General features: G+C 43.8%; 1 protein-coding gene across 2 annotated transcripts in view; it reads right to left on the reverse strand.

The window, feature by feature from the left end:
* The window catches only part of STX3 (syntaxin 3), a 46848-nt gene that overhangs the window by 12363 nt on the left and 20478 nt on the right, over window positions 1-14007 (reverse strand). For both annotated transcript variants that reach the window (XM_007997209.3, XM_007997174.3), the window contains exons 3-4: window positions 3081-3180; window positions 1267-1341 (exon numbers count right to left, since the gene is read on the reverse strand). In XM_007997209.3, coding sequence (XP_007995400.1) covers window positions 1267-1341; window positions 3081-3180 — 175 coding nt within the window. The remainder of the gene's footprint in view (window positions 1-1266; window positions 1342-3080; window positions 3181-14007) is intronic.

A 14007-nucleotide genomic window follows, 5' to 3' on the forward strand; every position in this document is an offset into this window, starting at 1 on the left:
ACCTGTTCTCTCATCTGTAAAACAGAATAACAATAACAGTCCCTCCCTCACAATACTAATATGAAAATTAAATGAGAAGACACATAAAGTGCCTAGCACAATGGCAGGTGCACTATCACTGTTATTACTGGAATCTGCTACTAATGACCCCTCCAGTTAAAATAGTTATTGCAATATACTTGGGGGGAAGAAATGGTGAATTGGGCTGAGCAATAATGCTTTCTCTTCTGATCAATAGCATGCATGCACCAAATACACTGGGCAAGAATGCAGGCTCTAGCAACAGAACTAAGTAAACCTTCTAGGCTCTGGAAGAATTGAATCTATGACAGTAGCTTCAATGAACTATATGCTCCCAAATGGGGGGAGTGGGGGTATAGGAAGGTGGTATGCCTAGCCCACCAAGAAATATCTGTAGACTGAATGGTATCTCTTGCATCTATATATCTCTAAAACGACTATTCAAATATATGTAGGTGGCTGGGCATTGTGGCTCACACTTGGAATCCCAGCAATTTGGGAGGCCGAGGCAAGTGGATCACTTGAGGCCAGAAGTCCGAGACCAGCCTGGGCAACATGGTGAAATGTTGTCTCTAATAAAAATACAAAAATTAGCTCAGTGAGGTGGTGCATGCCTGTAATCCCAGTCACTTGGGAGGCTGAGGGATGAGAATCACTTGAACCCAATAGGCAGAGACTGCAGTGAGCCGAAACTGAGCCACTGCCTTCTGGCCTGGGCAACAGAGGAAGACTCCGTCTTAAAAAAAAAAAAAAAAAAAGTATGTAGTTGCCAGGGAAATAAGACTAATAAGAGAAATGTTGATGGGCCAAGTGCATCCCAGTTACTCAGGAGGCTGAGCAGGAGAATCACTTGAACCCAGGAGGTGGAGGTTGCAATGAGCCAAGATCACGCCACTGCACTCCAGCCTGGGGCACAGAGTGAGACTCTGTCTCACAAAAAAAAAAAGACAAAAGTTGAAAGACTAAGTTAAAGGACCAAGTCACACAACTACTCAGCAGCTGAAAGCACATTTTAATTCTCATCTCCTAGCTTCCATTCTGGACTCTTTCCAGTACAGTCAGGATTTAAGAAAAGGTAAATTTCTGGGGCTACAATGGATCATTGCAAGGACAGAGCCCGAACCACAAAGATGGACCAAGTGGTGTCACTTCCACCGAGAAGAGTTTCAGTTCGGAAAGCTGGACCCTAGGGGAGCTGAGATAGATGGTGTGGGGACTGGCTTGTTTCCTTCGTTCCCTTCTTACTCTTCAGTTTGTTCCGGACGTTGTTGGCCCTTTTCTTAATCTCAGTCGTGAGCTGCTCTAGGTCATCCTTGGTTTCTGGGTAAACAAAGGCAGGAAGAATCTGTTAGAAAGGAGAGGACTGATTCCTTTGTGAGCTACAGCAATCATCATCAGACCAGGGTAGCTTTCTCAGGCATCCACTGCCCAGAATGGTATTTATCCCAGTGCACTCCCCAGAATCTGTCATTAGAATCACAGAGTGCTTATTTTTTTAAAGGCATTTTCCAGGCACCCCATCCTAGTCTACAGAATAAAAACACCCAGGGTTGGAACCACAAAATCAGCCCTTTCAACCCTCCTAAGTAATCCCGCAGCACATAAAATTATGAGAACTCTGTTTTTAGAGGAAAGAGCCTACCATGGGGGCTTCAGTTGAGAAGGTTCTAGGGAGCTTATGGGGAAAAGAGATTTCAACCAAGGCTAATCAACTTAAAATGAGGCAAGTATTTATGACATACCTACTACACACATCCTAGGTTGTATGGAGCAAACTAAGTATTAGCTATAACCATTCATTCAAAAGCCATCCTTCAGCCCCCTACTACAACTTTGGAACAGAGCTAGAAACTATGGAATCAGAAAGAAGATCTAGGTTTTTCCTGCAAGGTGTTTAAAGTTTAGTGGGAGACAAGAGAGAAATAAATCAGCAGCTCTAATATGCAGCGTGGAGTAAGGTATGAGTTCTGGTCAAGGTGTGCACAGCCTGGAGGGATCTGGAAAAGCTTCTAAAGACAGTCGAGATGAGCAAGACTGAGTCTCAAGGACTGTGAGTTGGCCCGGTAGAGAAAGAGACTAAGAGCAGGAATCCCACGAGAAGAAACAGTAAGTAAAGGGTATGAGTGAACAGGAAATATCTGGGGAACCACCAGAATTGGTCTGGCTGAAGCGTGGGGAGCAGGAGGAGGATAGCAGGAGGCAGGCTGACTGAGAAGGCAGGAATGTGATCAAGACAATGTCCATACGCTCTGCTAAAGTGTTCCCACTTCAGTCTTTAGGTAATAGGGCCCATGGGAAAAATGAAAAAGTGGATGACACTGTCAGGCTTGCTCCCTGTTCCTAAGGAACCGAAAATATAGCCCTAAACCACCCGTGTCCAAACCACGGAACGCACGGATTTTTTTGCTTCTCTGTGGTGGCAGATATCAGGAAAATTATGTGCAAACCTTTCTTTTAGCTCATCAGCTATCATTAGTGTTAGTGTATTTTATGTATGGCCCCAAGACAATTCTTCTTCCAATGTGGCCCAGGGAAGCCAAAAGGTTGGACACCCGTGCAAACAATTAGGAGAGAAAAAAAGTTTGCCTAGGTGGTGGTAACAAACAGGAGTTTAGGGATAGAAGGAATTTCTGTGAACTTGAACCATTTTAGAACACCTCATGAAAAAAAAAATGGACTTGGTCTGGTAGGATTCGGAGAGAGGCCTAGGAAAAGCATTTCAGGCTGGGGAAATAGTACAAGCAGAGGCTCAGAGGAGGGATCGGGCCCAGGGTATGTAAGCAGTAGTGGGAATCGTCGCTAGTCAGGAAGAGGGACTAGCTGGGAAACAGGAAAGTCTGGCTAAATGGTTGGAGTGGGACCATGAAGAGAAAACCTTGACTGTGGCCAGGCAGTAGGAGCACAGGTAAGGTAAAGGAGAGGGAAATGAGATAATATGTACACTAGTGCCCTGTCACTTGTACACTTTCCTGCTGCTCACCAAGGGCAAGAAAACAAGGCTGGCTCAGCCCCAAGGAAAGGGTGATTGTTGGGTGACTCAGTTCTAAGTAAACACTCACTTGGCTCTGGAATCGGTGCAGAGAGAATGATACTGTAGAGTTTCTTAGCCTCCTCCACATGTTCTGAGATCTTGTCAATGTTAAGCCGAGTTTCCTCAATCTATAATCAGAAAGACAATAACTTCCATCATCAAAGAGGAAGTACAGGTCCATGGCTGAGATAAATGCTTGGCAGAGCTGCTGGTGAAGGCTGCCCATCTTCTGGGTTTGTGGAAGAAGATAATGACTTAAAGTCTTCAGCTGCCCAGTGAGTACCCTTTCCATGGTTAAAGTCATCTCAACAGACAGTTGTTAAAAATCCATACTTGTTGCTCCCTGAGAGTAACACATTCACCCACTTTGGATGGAAGGATTCAGGCCAAAGTCAAGAAGAGCCAGGAAAAACCATGAGGAATGATCAGAGGGGGAGAATCAGCAGACCTTAGTAGGCAGAGCCTTAAAGCCCGAAAAGTGAGAACAGAAAAGAGTGAGGATAAAGGAGAGGTGGAAAAGGAAGGAAGGAAAGAAGTGAAACGAAAAGAACAAACCTAGACAGTGAAAAACACAGAATGAGAGGAAGAGAAAGACAGAAACAGGCCGGGTGCGGTGGCTCAAGCCTGTAATCCCAGCACTTTGGGAGGCCGAGGCGGCGGATTACGAGGTCAGGAGATCGAGACCATCCCTGCTCACACGGTGAAACCCCGTCTCTACTAAAGATACAAAAAATTAGCCGGGCGTGGTGGCGGGCGCCTGTAGTCCCAGCTACTCAGGAGGCTGAGGCAGGAGAATGGCGTGAACTCAGGAGGTGGAGCTTGCAGTGAGCCGAGTCTGCGCCACTGCACTCCAGCCTGGGCGACAGAGCAAGACTCCGTCTCAAAAAAAAAAAAGACAGACAGAAACAGACAAAGAAGACAAGGAGATCATGCCACTGCATTTCCCGCCTGAGCAACAGAGTGAGACTCTGTCTCAAAAAAATAAAAAATAAAAAATAAAAAATAAGAAGAGAAAAGAAAAAAGAGAGAAAGAAAATAGGAGAAAAAACACTTGAGCTCTCCAGCCCTCAAATCAGTACTTTTGCCACTGTTTTTTAACAGTTTGCAAAACAACCTATAAGACTAGATCGGTACCATTATTCAAATGAGGAAACAAGTTTAAAGAAATAATAGATCACATAGCTTGTGGTAGGGACAGCATGCAAATAGTGCCCGCCACACTCCAACTGGGATGCTTTTTTCCATTAGATCGAAAAGTTAATTTTTTTTAAACTATCTGTACTGTTTAGAAGCATTCCAGCACTACCCAGCTATAAAAAGGGCCACTGTTACAACCTCTGAATACTCACTGATACGGTTTGGCTCTGTGTCCTGACCCAAATCTCATCTCCCATAATTCCCATGTGTTATGGGAGGGACCCACTGCGAGACAACTGAATCATGGGAGTAGGTCTTCCCCGTGCTGTTCTCGTGATAGTGAATAACTCTCAGAAGATCTGATGGTTTTAAAAACAGGAGTTCCCTTGCACAAGCTCTCTTTTTGCCTGCTGCCATCCATGTAAGATGTGACTTGCTCCTCCTTGACCTACGCCATGACTGTGAAGCCTTCCCAGCCACGTGGAACTCAAAGTTCATTAAATCTCTTTCTTTTGTAAATTGCCCAGTCTCAGGTATGTGTTTATCGGCAGCGTGAAAACGGACTAATACACTCACAGACTCTAGGGGTGTGACCACCTCAGAATCTACTGGCCCCTCTTAGAACTCATGTCATTGCATCACACCATGTTTCCAGTTCCACCACATGACTGTCTTGCCAAAGCGATTACACTGTTTTAAAGGATTAAGGGGGGAAAAAGGCTTTCTAGAAGAAAACACACTAAACATTTTTAAATGAGTTTATCAAATTTTAACAAGCCATGAAGGACTTAGATTTTGCATGTTCAACAGATTGGTTGTCATAGAAATTTTCTCATCTGGAAAATTATTTTATAAACTGAAGAGTATTCTGACCCAAAGTTTAGTCAACAGTAGAAACACAGGAAGAGATAGGAAGTTTCTAGGATGAGACTCGCAGGCCTCAGGCTCAGTGTCACTACAGGTATTTGGAGACTGGATAGCTGATGCTCACCCTGCCCTATGCACAGAAGAACTGGTCCTGGGGGCTCTATCTGCAACCTGCCTATGAGACTTCCCAGGCCCAGGGGGCACTCCATTCCACCCCGCCCATTCTCCACCCACTGTAGCTGGTCTCTTTCCTCTGACCGCATCAACCTCTCTATCTGGAGGCATTTCAAGGAATCTGATTTCAGAGAAATATAGTCAGTTCACCAAATAATCACAGGACCTTTTTGGGACTTCAGGATGGGCAACTGGCCAACCATAGAGCTTTCTTTTTTTGAACTTTGTGGCTTTGCTTTTTCTTAGAAGTATTGGTTTTCCTCAAAGGTGACTTTCTGAGTATTTAATGGTGTGAAATGGCAGCTACATGTGGTTTCCTTTTGTGCATTTGCCAGATAATCAAAAAATCATGAGGCAATTGCAGGGAAAGGGTATAAGAAACTGACAAGTGCACAATCTAAAAGTTTAAGGGCTATTGCATGTGCTTGTCTGGGGTTAAGTATACTGACATCTAAAATTACTCTGCATATTCATATATTTAAAAACTAAAATTGCCTAAATATATTCTTGAATCAGAAATGATGCTACGTCCTTCACAATACTTCTATGAGGCTATCATCATTATCTCCTTTTTATACATATGAGAATACCAACTCTCAAAGAAGTAGAGAAATTACTCCAGGTTATACTGCAGAAGGAGGCAAAACCGAGGTTTGAACTCAGGAATACTAAATTCTATCTCCTGAACCAGGTAAACACCTAAGGAAGGCTCCTATACCTTCTCTCCCAAGTTCATGCATATTCAGCCCACATCAGGTTAATGTGCATGTTTAATCCACTGTTTTGGGAAAATGGATCAGTTGCCTTTCACAGAGATCATGTTCCTTATTTCTCTGTCTTCTCACCACAGCTCCCTATAGAAAGCTTTTTACACAATGAGCCCTCAAGTATTGTTGACCAATGAAACCAATCTAAAAGTGTTTTTTCTAAATCACCATATAAAATTTACAGCTAATACATTCCCAGTGCCTTCTCATTGTACATTGTTTATTAAAATGGTTTTTATTTTTTTTGTTTTTTGTTTTGTTTTTTTTTTTTTGAGACAAAGCCTTGCTCTGTTGCCCAGGCTGGAGTGCAGTGGCATGATCTTGGCTCACTGCAACCTCCACCTCCCGAGTTCAAGTGATTCTCCTGCCTCAGCCTCCCAAATAGCTGGGATTACAGGCGCCCACCACCACGCCAAGCTTTTTTCTGTCTTTTCTTTTTCTTTTTTTTTCTTTGTATTTTTAGTAGAGACAAGGTTTCACCATGTTGGCCAGGCTAGTCTCAAACTGCCGATCTCAAATGATCCACCCACCTTGGCCTCCCAAAGTGCTAGGATTACAGGTATGAGCCACCATACCCAGACTAAAATGTACTTTTCAATGCTTTGTTAGTAATATGGGAATCCAGATAATATAGGATTTAAGGAATTAAGATCCAACAGATCATGGGTTCAAGTTTCTGCTCCATCTCTCTTAGCAGTTGTATGACCTTGAACATACACCATAAGCATCCCTAAGCACCAGTTCTCTCATCTGTGAAATGAGAATTATCACAATTCCCACTTTAGAGTTTCTGTGAAGATTAAATTAGACAACACATGCCAAATGTTAACATAAAGTACATACTAAGTAAATGTTAGGTGATGACAATGATAAACACAAAAATGCCAGCAATTACTGCACATTTATCATATGCCAGGTACTATGCTGTGCCTTTACAGGCATGTCTCGTTTAATCCTTATAGCAATCCTGTAAAAAAGTCTTAACAAAACAGTCTGACCTCATCAGTAGCCACCCAAGGAAATCTAAGGTCAACACCCAAGTTAACCACTCTTCATGCTGGGCGTGGCCAAATATAATTACCATATTATACTAACAACCATAATCTAACTAAAAGGAAGGGGTTATTTTCGAGATATGGATGGCCTCTTCCCTCTGGACCTAATTAGCCCATGGAATCTAATTAAACAAGGAAAAGCAGAGAAAGTACTACTTTGTGGAACTGGCAGCTTACATGGGGTAAGATGGAAGGCTAAGCAAACAAGCTTTGTTTATTCTCCCTAAGAATTAAGTCTCGGCCTCTCCTAAACTCCCAGGTACCTTGTACCTCTAGCTGAGCATTAATTGCTGCATATTTACATATTGAAAACTTATTCCAAGGTGACAAGAGTAATGCGACTGTAACTGTCAAATGATCCCTCCTTTTCACAATTTATACACCTTTACTTTCCCCCCAAAATGACAGAATCCCAAACAGTCTTCATAGTGGAGCTGCTCAGTCAAGTCCTCTTTAATTTGTTTGCTTCTTTGCTTTAGAAAACAAATGTTGATGAAAAGGGAGGGAAAAGGCCACCTCGGTCAACCAAGCAATGGAAGTTGAGTCCCAAAGGCGTTTTATCAAGACCAGGACTAGTGTTTCAATTCTCCTTTTATGAATGAAAAGAAAAGTATGATCTCAGAGTTATACTGACCAATGAAAACAAGTATTCTGAGACAATAATCTCAAGTAAATTAAGCGTGTTGGGGCTTTGCATCACTCAAAATTTAGTCCAGAAAGTGAAAACCTATCTAGTTATTTTAATCAAAGTACTATAATAAAGCGATTGTTTATGCAGGGATGGAAGGGTCAAGAAGCCAAAGAGAAGTCTGCTGGGGCACTCTGAAAATTAGCAACAGCAGGTCAGAGGGAAAGAGAAGGAAGGTAGGGTCACCAGAGCCTGAAGCCAGAGCTGTCTGATGGGGGCCAGACCATGGTGGAGCTGACCAGCAGAACTGGGACTACGGAGGCAGGGTCTATTGAGAAAGAGCTGAGACCATGAAGAAGGCATGTCTGAGGTGGAGAGAGAAAGGAGGAAAATCATGGTCTCTTCCCTCCTCAAGTCTTCTGCTAGTACCTCACTGTCTTAATCTGTTCAGGTTCCTGTAAGAAAAATAACATAGCCTAGGTGGCTTAAACACAGGATATAGGAGAATAGGAAGTCCACTGGCAAATCTGATGTCTGAGGAGGACCCTCTTCCTGGCTTGTAGACAGCTGCCTTCTTCCTGTATCTTCACATGGCTGAGAGACAGATCATCTTTCTCATATCTCTTTCGATAAGGGTACTATTTGCCCTTATTACCTAATTACCTCCCCAAAGCCCTACCTCCAAATACCATCACATTGGACTTCAGCATATAAATTTTGAGGGGACATAAACATTCAGTCCGTAACACTCTCCTTAGTCAAATATACCAAAAGCAATTGGTAGGGGAACCCGGGAAATGTAGTTCCCTGCAATAGAGAGAAGAGCAGAGGAAGGACAGTAGGGAATGGGCCTGAATGCAAATAGGCAAATGACTGGCAAGGGCATCCTGCCTGCCCCATTGGAAGAGCCCAGAAATGCAGAATCTACCAGTTTGCTTGGTAGGTCACTGTCATCCAACATGCTACTTAAAGAATTAAAAAGTGTTTAACCTGCTAGATTTAATGTGTGGATTTCCCAGTTGTATTCACTTTGTGGTTCTTAGTTCTAACAAAAATCAAGCCTACCTAGCAAATCCTTATGCTTCAAGACTGGTCACCTCATGCCTCCTCTAGCCAGGTACTGTTCCACCCACCCCTCACCCCAGCCCGGCTCTGCTGCACTGTGCCCACAGTTTATCCACCCTTACTTTTCCCAGAACTGATTCAGAACCCCTCCAGCACTAGGTCCACGTGTTGCTCAACTTAGACTACTTGATCTTCATCACTGTTAAGCGTGTGGGGTCACTCAGTAGACATCTGTTGAATAAATAAATGAACGTAAGTAACTGCAGGAGACAAGCATGCTGCTTCTATCACTACAAATGGTCTGTGTTTTTTAAGCCTACTTGCTATGGACTGAATGTTTGTGCTCTCCCAAAATTAATATGTTGACGCCTAATCCCCAATGTGATGGTACTTGGAGGTGGGACCTTTGGAAGGCATTTAGGTCGTGAGGGTGGAGCCGCCATGACTGTGTCTGGTGCACTTACAAGCAAAGGCCAAAGAGCCAGCTTGCTCTTTCCACCATGTGAGGATACAGATACAGCAAGACGGCAGTACACAACACAGAAGAGCGTCCTCACCAGAACCCGATCATGGTGGAACCCTGGTCTCAGACTTTCAGCCTCCAGAATTGTAAGAAATACATTCTTATTTTTTATAAGCCATTCAGTCTATGGTACTTTCTCACAGTAGCCCAAATAAGACAGCATTCAAAAAAGTAAACTCTCGGCCGGGCATGGTGGCTCACGCCTGTAATCCCAGCACTTTGCGGGGCCAAGGCGGGTGGATCACCTGAGATCAGGAGTTCAAGACCAGCCTGACCAACGTGGCGAAACCCTGTCTCTACGAAAAATACAAAAATTAGCTGGGCATTGTGGTGGGTGCCTGTAATCCCAGCTACTTGAGAGGCTGAGGCAGGAGAATCACTTGAACCCAGGAAGCGGAGGGTGCAGTGAGCCGAGATTGCACCATTGCATTCCAGCCTGGGTGACAAGAGCTAAACTCCATCTCAAAAGAAAAAAGGAAAGAAAAGAAAGAAAACTTTCATCCTTATTAATAGAAGTTCCATGTTAGAAAGTGTTGCTGTGAAAAATTAAATGCTAGGATAGCCAAATTAAGCTGGTTTATTACAGGACTTCTTAGAGCTTTCAGTAAGTTAATGTGCATTTTAAGTTTCCAAGAGAAGAAAGGAGTAGGAAGCATTTCTCAAACGTGTTTATATTTGATCACAGAAGGCTTTTTGCATCTGACATTGCTATCCATGACAACGCATTTCGACTGACCCAACAAACAGCCATTCCCTAACCCCTTCCGTTTCTTTTCTTTTTAACAGAAGTCGGACTTTGTTTCGGTAGTGGCATTGCCAGCCCCAGAGGATATATCATGACGTGTTTGATGGCGATCCTGGCAATCCTGTCCCTTTGCTGAGTACTCACTTTCCTGGTGTCCCTTCCAGCTAAGGAGGCCCACACCATGTGAGCCAGTGCTATCCAGGAGGCCACAAGGGAAGTCAGATTGGAGGATCTGGGCAGTTTTCCCCCCGATGAAAGGATCTTTGGACTTTTCTAGCTGCACCCTTTCTTAATGCTTGCAATGCTGTCACAGGGTGATGCCAAATAGAGTTCTGACTCTGGTGGTTTCAAAACACAGGCAGGTGGGACCTAGGTACTGCTCTCTTCATCTGGCAGGCTTGTGACTGCTTTAATAATAGAGCCAGGCAGAAGTGAGGAGCTGTGTAACTTCTGTAGCTGGAACACTTGCCTTGCATCCCTGAGCTTCTATTTAACAAGTTCAATAAGCCCTAAGTGGGCCAGCTATGAGAAGCCCAAGCCACAGAGAGAAGGCAAGTGTAGGTGCTCTGATTGGCAGTCTCTGCTGAGCTTTTCCCTTGAGCCACCCCAGTAAAGGCACCAGACAGTAAAATGTAAAAAGCCTCTATAAGATTCTAGCCTGCAGTTGTTCAAGTCTTCCCAATAAAGGCCCCAGAAATTGTAGAGCAGAGATAATCCAGACTTACTTTGCCCTATTTGAATTCCTAATCCACAGAATCTGTCAGCAAAACAAAACAGTTGTTTTATACCACTCAATATTGGGGCTATGTTGTGATATAACAAGAGATAATCAGAACAGACTCTCTCTCTCTCACAATCCTAAGAGAGAAGCCAAGAGGATCATAGCGATGCTGACCTAGAACCCCAAGCCGACCTCTAAACGGCACCAGCCCTAACTCCAAACTTCTTCATATGCAAAATAATTATGTATCTTTATTGCTTAAGCCACCGTTAGTCAAAAGCATCCCAAATGATAGGCTACACGGCTGCTCAGGATCACAGATTCAGGTCAAAGCTCTCATCCTTTTTCCCCTAGGCTCCACCAGCCGACTTGCCTGTCTTTCCACTTCAGGTCTTTCTCACCCTCCACAAACTGCCATCAGAGTGAATTTTCTAAAACACACTCTGAGCCCATCACTTCCTTGTTTAAATCCTTAGAGGTTTCCCATCACTTTGCAGTGGTGCATAGCTGCAGTAGGCGACAGAATTATCTGGAAGAACTTCCTAAAAATCCGAAAGTCTGAGCCATTCCAGTCCCTAAGAATCAGGTATGTGTATGTCAACAAACTCCCCAGGTGATTCTGATGACAAGTCTAGTTAAGAACCAGGGAAATCTTCCCTCACCTTCCTCTCTCCAGGCAGAAATTAATGCTTCCTCTTCTGTGCTCCCATGGTAACTTCCTGACACTTTTCTTACCACATAACAACGTTTTAAAAATTTCTATCACCCTTACCAGATAAGGAAACACCAGAGGGTGAGAATCCTGTCACACAGAACATTGGATCCCCAGTACCTAACACGCTGTCTTGATGACAGTAAGCGCTCAAAAAGTTTGATGAATAAACGAATATACAACAATAAACCCCTAATGTTTCTGTCTCCAAAGGCAGGTCTGTTTCCTCTGAACATGACTCTCTGCCAACTGAGCAAACAGACCAAGAAAAATATAGACAACTGCAAATTAGACAAAAATGTGGGGTTTATCATTTACCAGGCTCTGGCTTGATCAGTCAAAGTGGCCTGAAAACCCAAGGGCCAATCTTTTTCTCCAACGATCAAGAAGCTAGAGAAGATACAGTGGAATCTGACAGAGAAAACCACATTCTGAAAACCCTGGTCCTGTGACTTCATGTGCACCTTGCAAATGACTCTGTGACCAAGCTGTGATTCATGCTCTCAGCAAATAACCAAGGGTGACCTGCTGGAACCAGGCCAAAAAGTAAGTTTTATCAAGAGTGCTCTCCCAAGAAAGCAACTTAACTATATAACCTGCAGGGTGTAGTGGGCACGCTCACCAGTCACATAGAGGCAGACAATCTCTCATTTCCCCAAACTTCTATTCTCTGAAACATAATTTGTCACAATGTCAAGAGTATGTCTACACCACATTCTATAAAATAAACTCTGTGGTCTGCTTATTCACAAGTACATTGGGGGACAGAAGGATGATGAGAACTAAAATTTACTGAACATACCTACTAGAAATCAGGCACTGTGCTAGGTGCACCCATACCCTTTCTCATTCTATATCCATAAAAACCAACAGGTAATATTCTTTTCAGAGAAAACTGGGGTTTAAAGTAATTAACTTTTCCAAAATTGTACCACTGGTAATGGGCAGAGCTGAGATTCAGACCACATTAGGTGGGGCCAGAGCCTACTTAATCCACTCCCTCTTACTTCTCCCCCAGGGGCTTATCCTCTCTGTGCTCTATCAGATCCAAGAAAAGAGGAAAGTAACGCTGCTGAACCCCATGCTAAGTACTTTGTGAGCGTTAGCTCCTTTAATCTCCACCAAATCTATGACATGAATACTTTTCTCCCCATTTTACAGATAAACCCACTGATACTTGGAACAGTTAAGGAATGTGACCAAGATTACACAGTTAGCGGCAGATACGGAATTTAATTCAAAGATCACGTTCTTTCTACCTCCCCATGCTGTCCCTCTTCTCCACCCTAAATAAGTTTCATGGGGTTTTCCCCTAAATGACAGACACACATGTAACAAAGAGAAAGCAATAAGCAATGAAGCAGTCCTGAAGGTCTTGTTAAATCTTCAAAGGCCTCTTCAGAAGTAGCTATCACCCATCCAGTGCTTTTCTGTCTGACAATCCTTCCCAGACGTGTGCTCTCTCATGATCCTCATGGCATCCTGGAAAGGTAAGTACCAACACTCCCAATTTCCAGAGCAGGACATTAAAGCTCAGAGAGCTTAAGCAACCTGACCAAGGTTACACTACTATGAAATGCTTGAAAAGTGGACTCAAAGCATGTTTTAGAGACCAAAGCCCACCATTTTCCCACCTAACAAAGAAGGTCCTCTCGGGGACCCTCTGGCTCTGAAGAAAAAGGAGAACCCAGTTATTGGAAAAGATTCCGCATCTTAGGGAAGAATTTTTTTTTTTTTTTTTTTTTGAGGCGGAATCTCACTCTGTGGCCCAGGCTGGAGTGCAGTGGCCAGATCTCAGCTCACTGCAAGCTCCGTCTCCCGGATTTACGCCATTCTCCGGCCTCAGCCTCCCGAGTAGCTGGGACTACAGGCGCCCGCCACCTCGCCCGGCTAGTTTTTTGTATTTTTTAGTAGAGACGGGGTTTCACTGTGTTAGCCAGGATGGTCTCGATCTCCTGACCTCGTGATCCGCCCGTCTCGGCCTCCCAAAGTGCTGGGATTACAGGCTTGAGCCACCGCGCCCGGCCAAGGGAAGAAGTTTTTTAATGTATCTGGTTCTCCAAGGTAGACTGAAACAAGCTAGAAAGACTTCAAACATCTCCTTAAGTCCACCCCAACCACGGAGTGAAAGGATATTGTCCTTCCATAATCCACGACTGGAACACATTGAAACACATTGAAACAACACAAAGCCTAAGTGTTGTTTGATCTCACTATGACTCTGGTGGACCCGCCTGTGAGGAGGGTGGGGATCTGTGGAGAGTTTACAGCCAACTTCCCAATCAGGCCAGCACACACTCAAGTTTGTTCTTAATTCCTGTTTATTACTCTAACACATAAATGGGCACGAACCGTCAAGCCCCACTCCATTCCTTTCGGAAAAAAACTGGAGGGCTACTTTTCCACATCCACAGTCTAGAGGATGGGAAGCATCACATTCTCTCTGCAAAAAGAGCACGACACCTCTTGTTTTCTTTCCAGGGAAATTAAACACCTAAGAAACCATAGTATGGTGGCAGAAACTTCAACAATAGTGAGCTTTTGTTTTTGTTTTTTGAAGT

The sequence above is a fragment of the Chlorocebus sabaeus genome, chromosome 1 (assembly GCF_047675955.1).
Source record: "Chlorocebus sabaeus isolate Y175 chromosome 1, mChlSab1.0.hap1, whole genome shotgun sequence".
NCBI classification, from domain to species: Eukaryota; Metazoa; Chordata; class Mammalia; order Primates; family Cercopithecidae; genus Chlorocebus; species Chlorocebus sabaeus.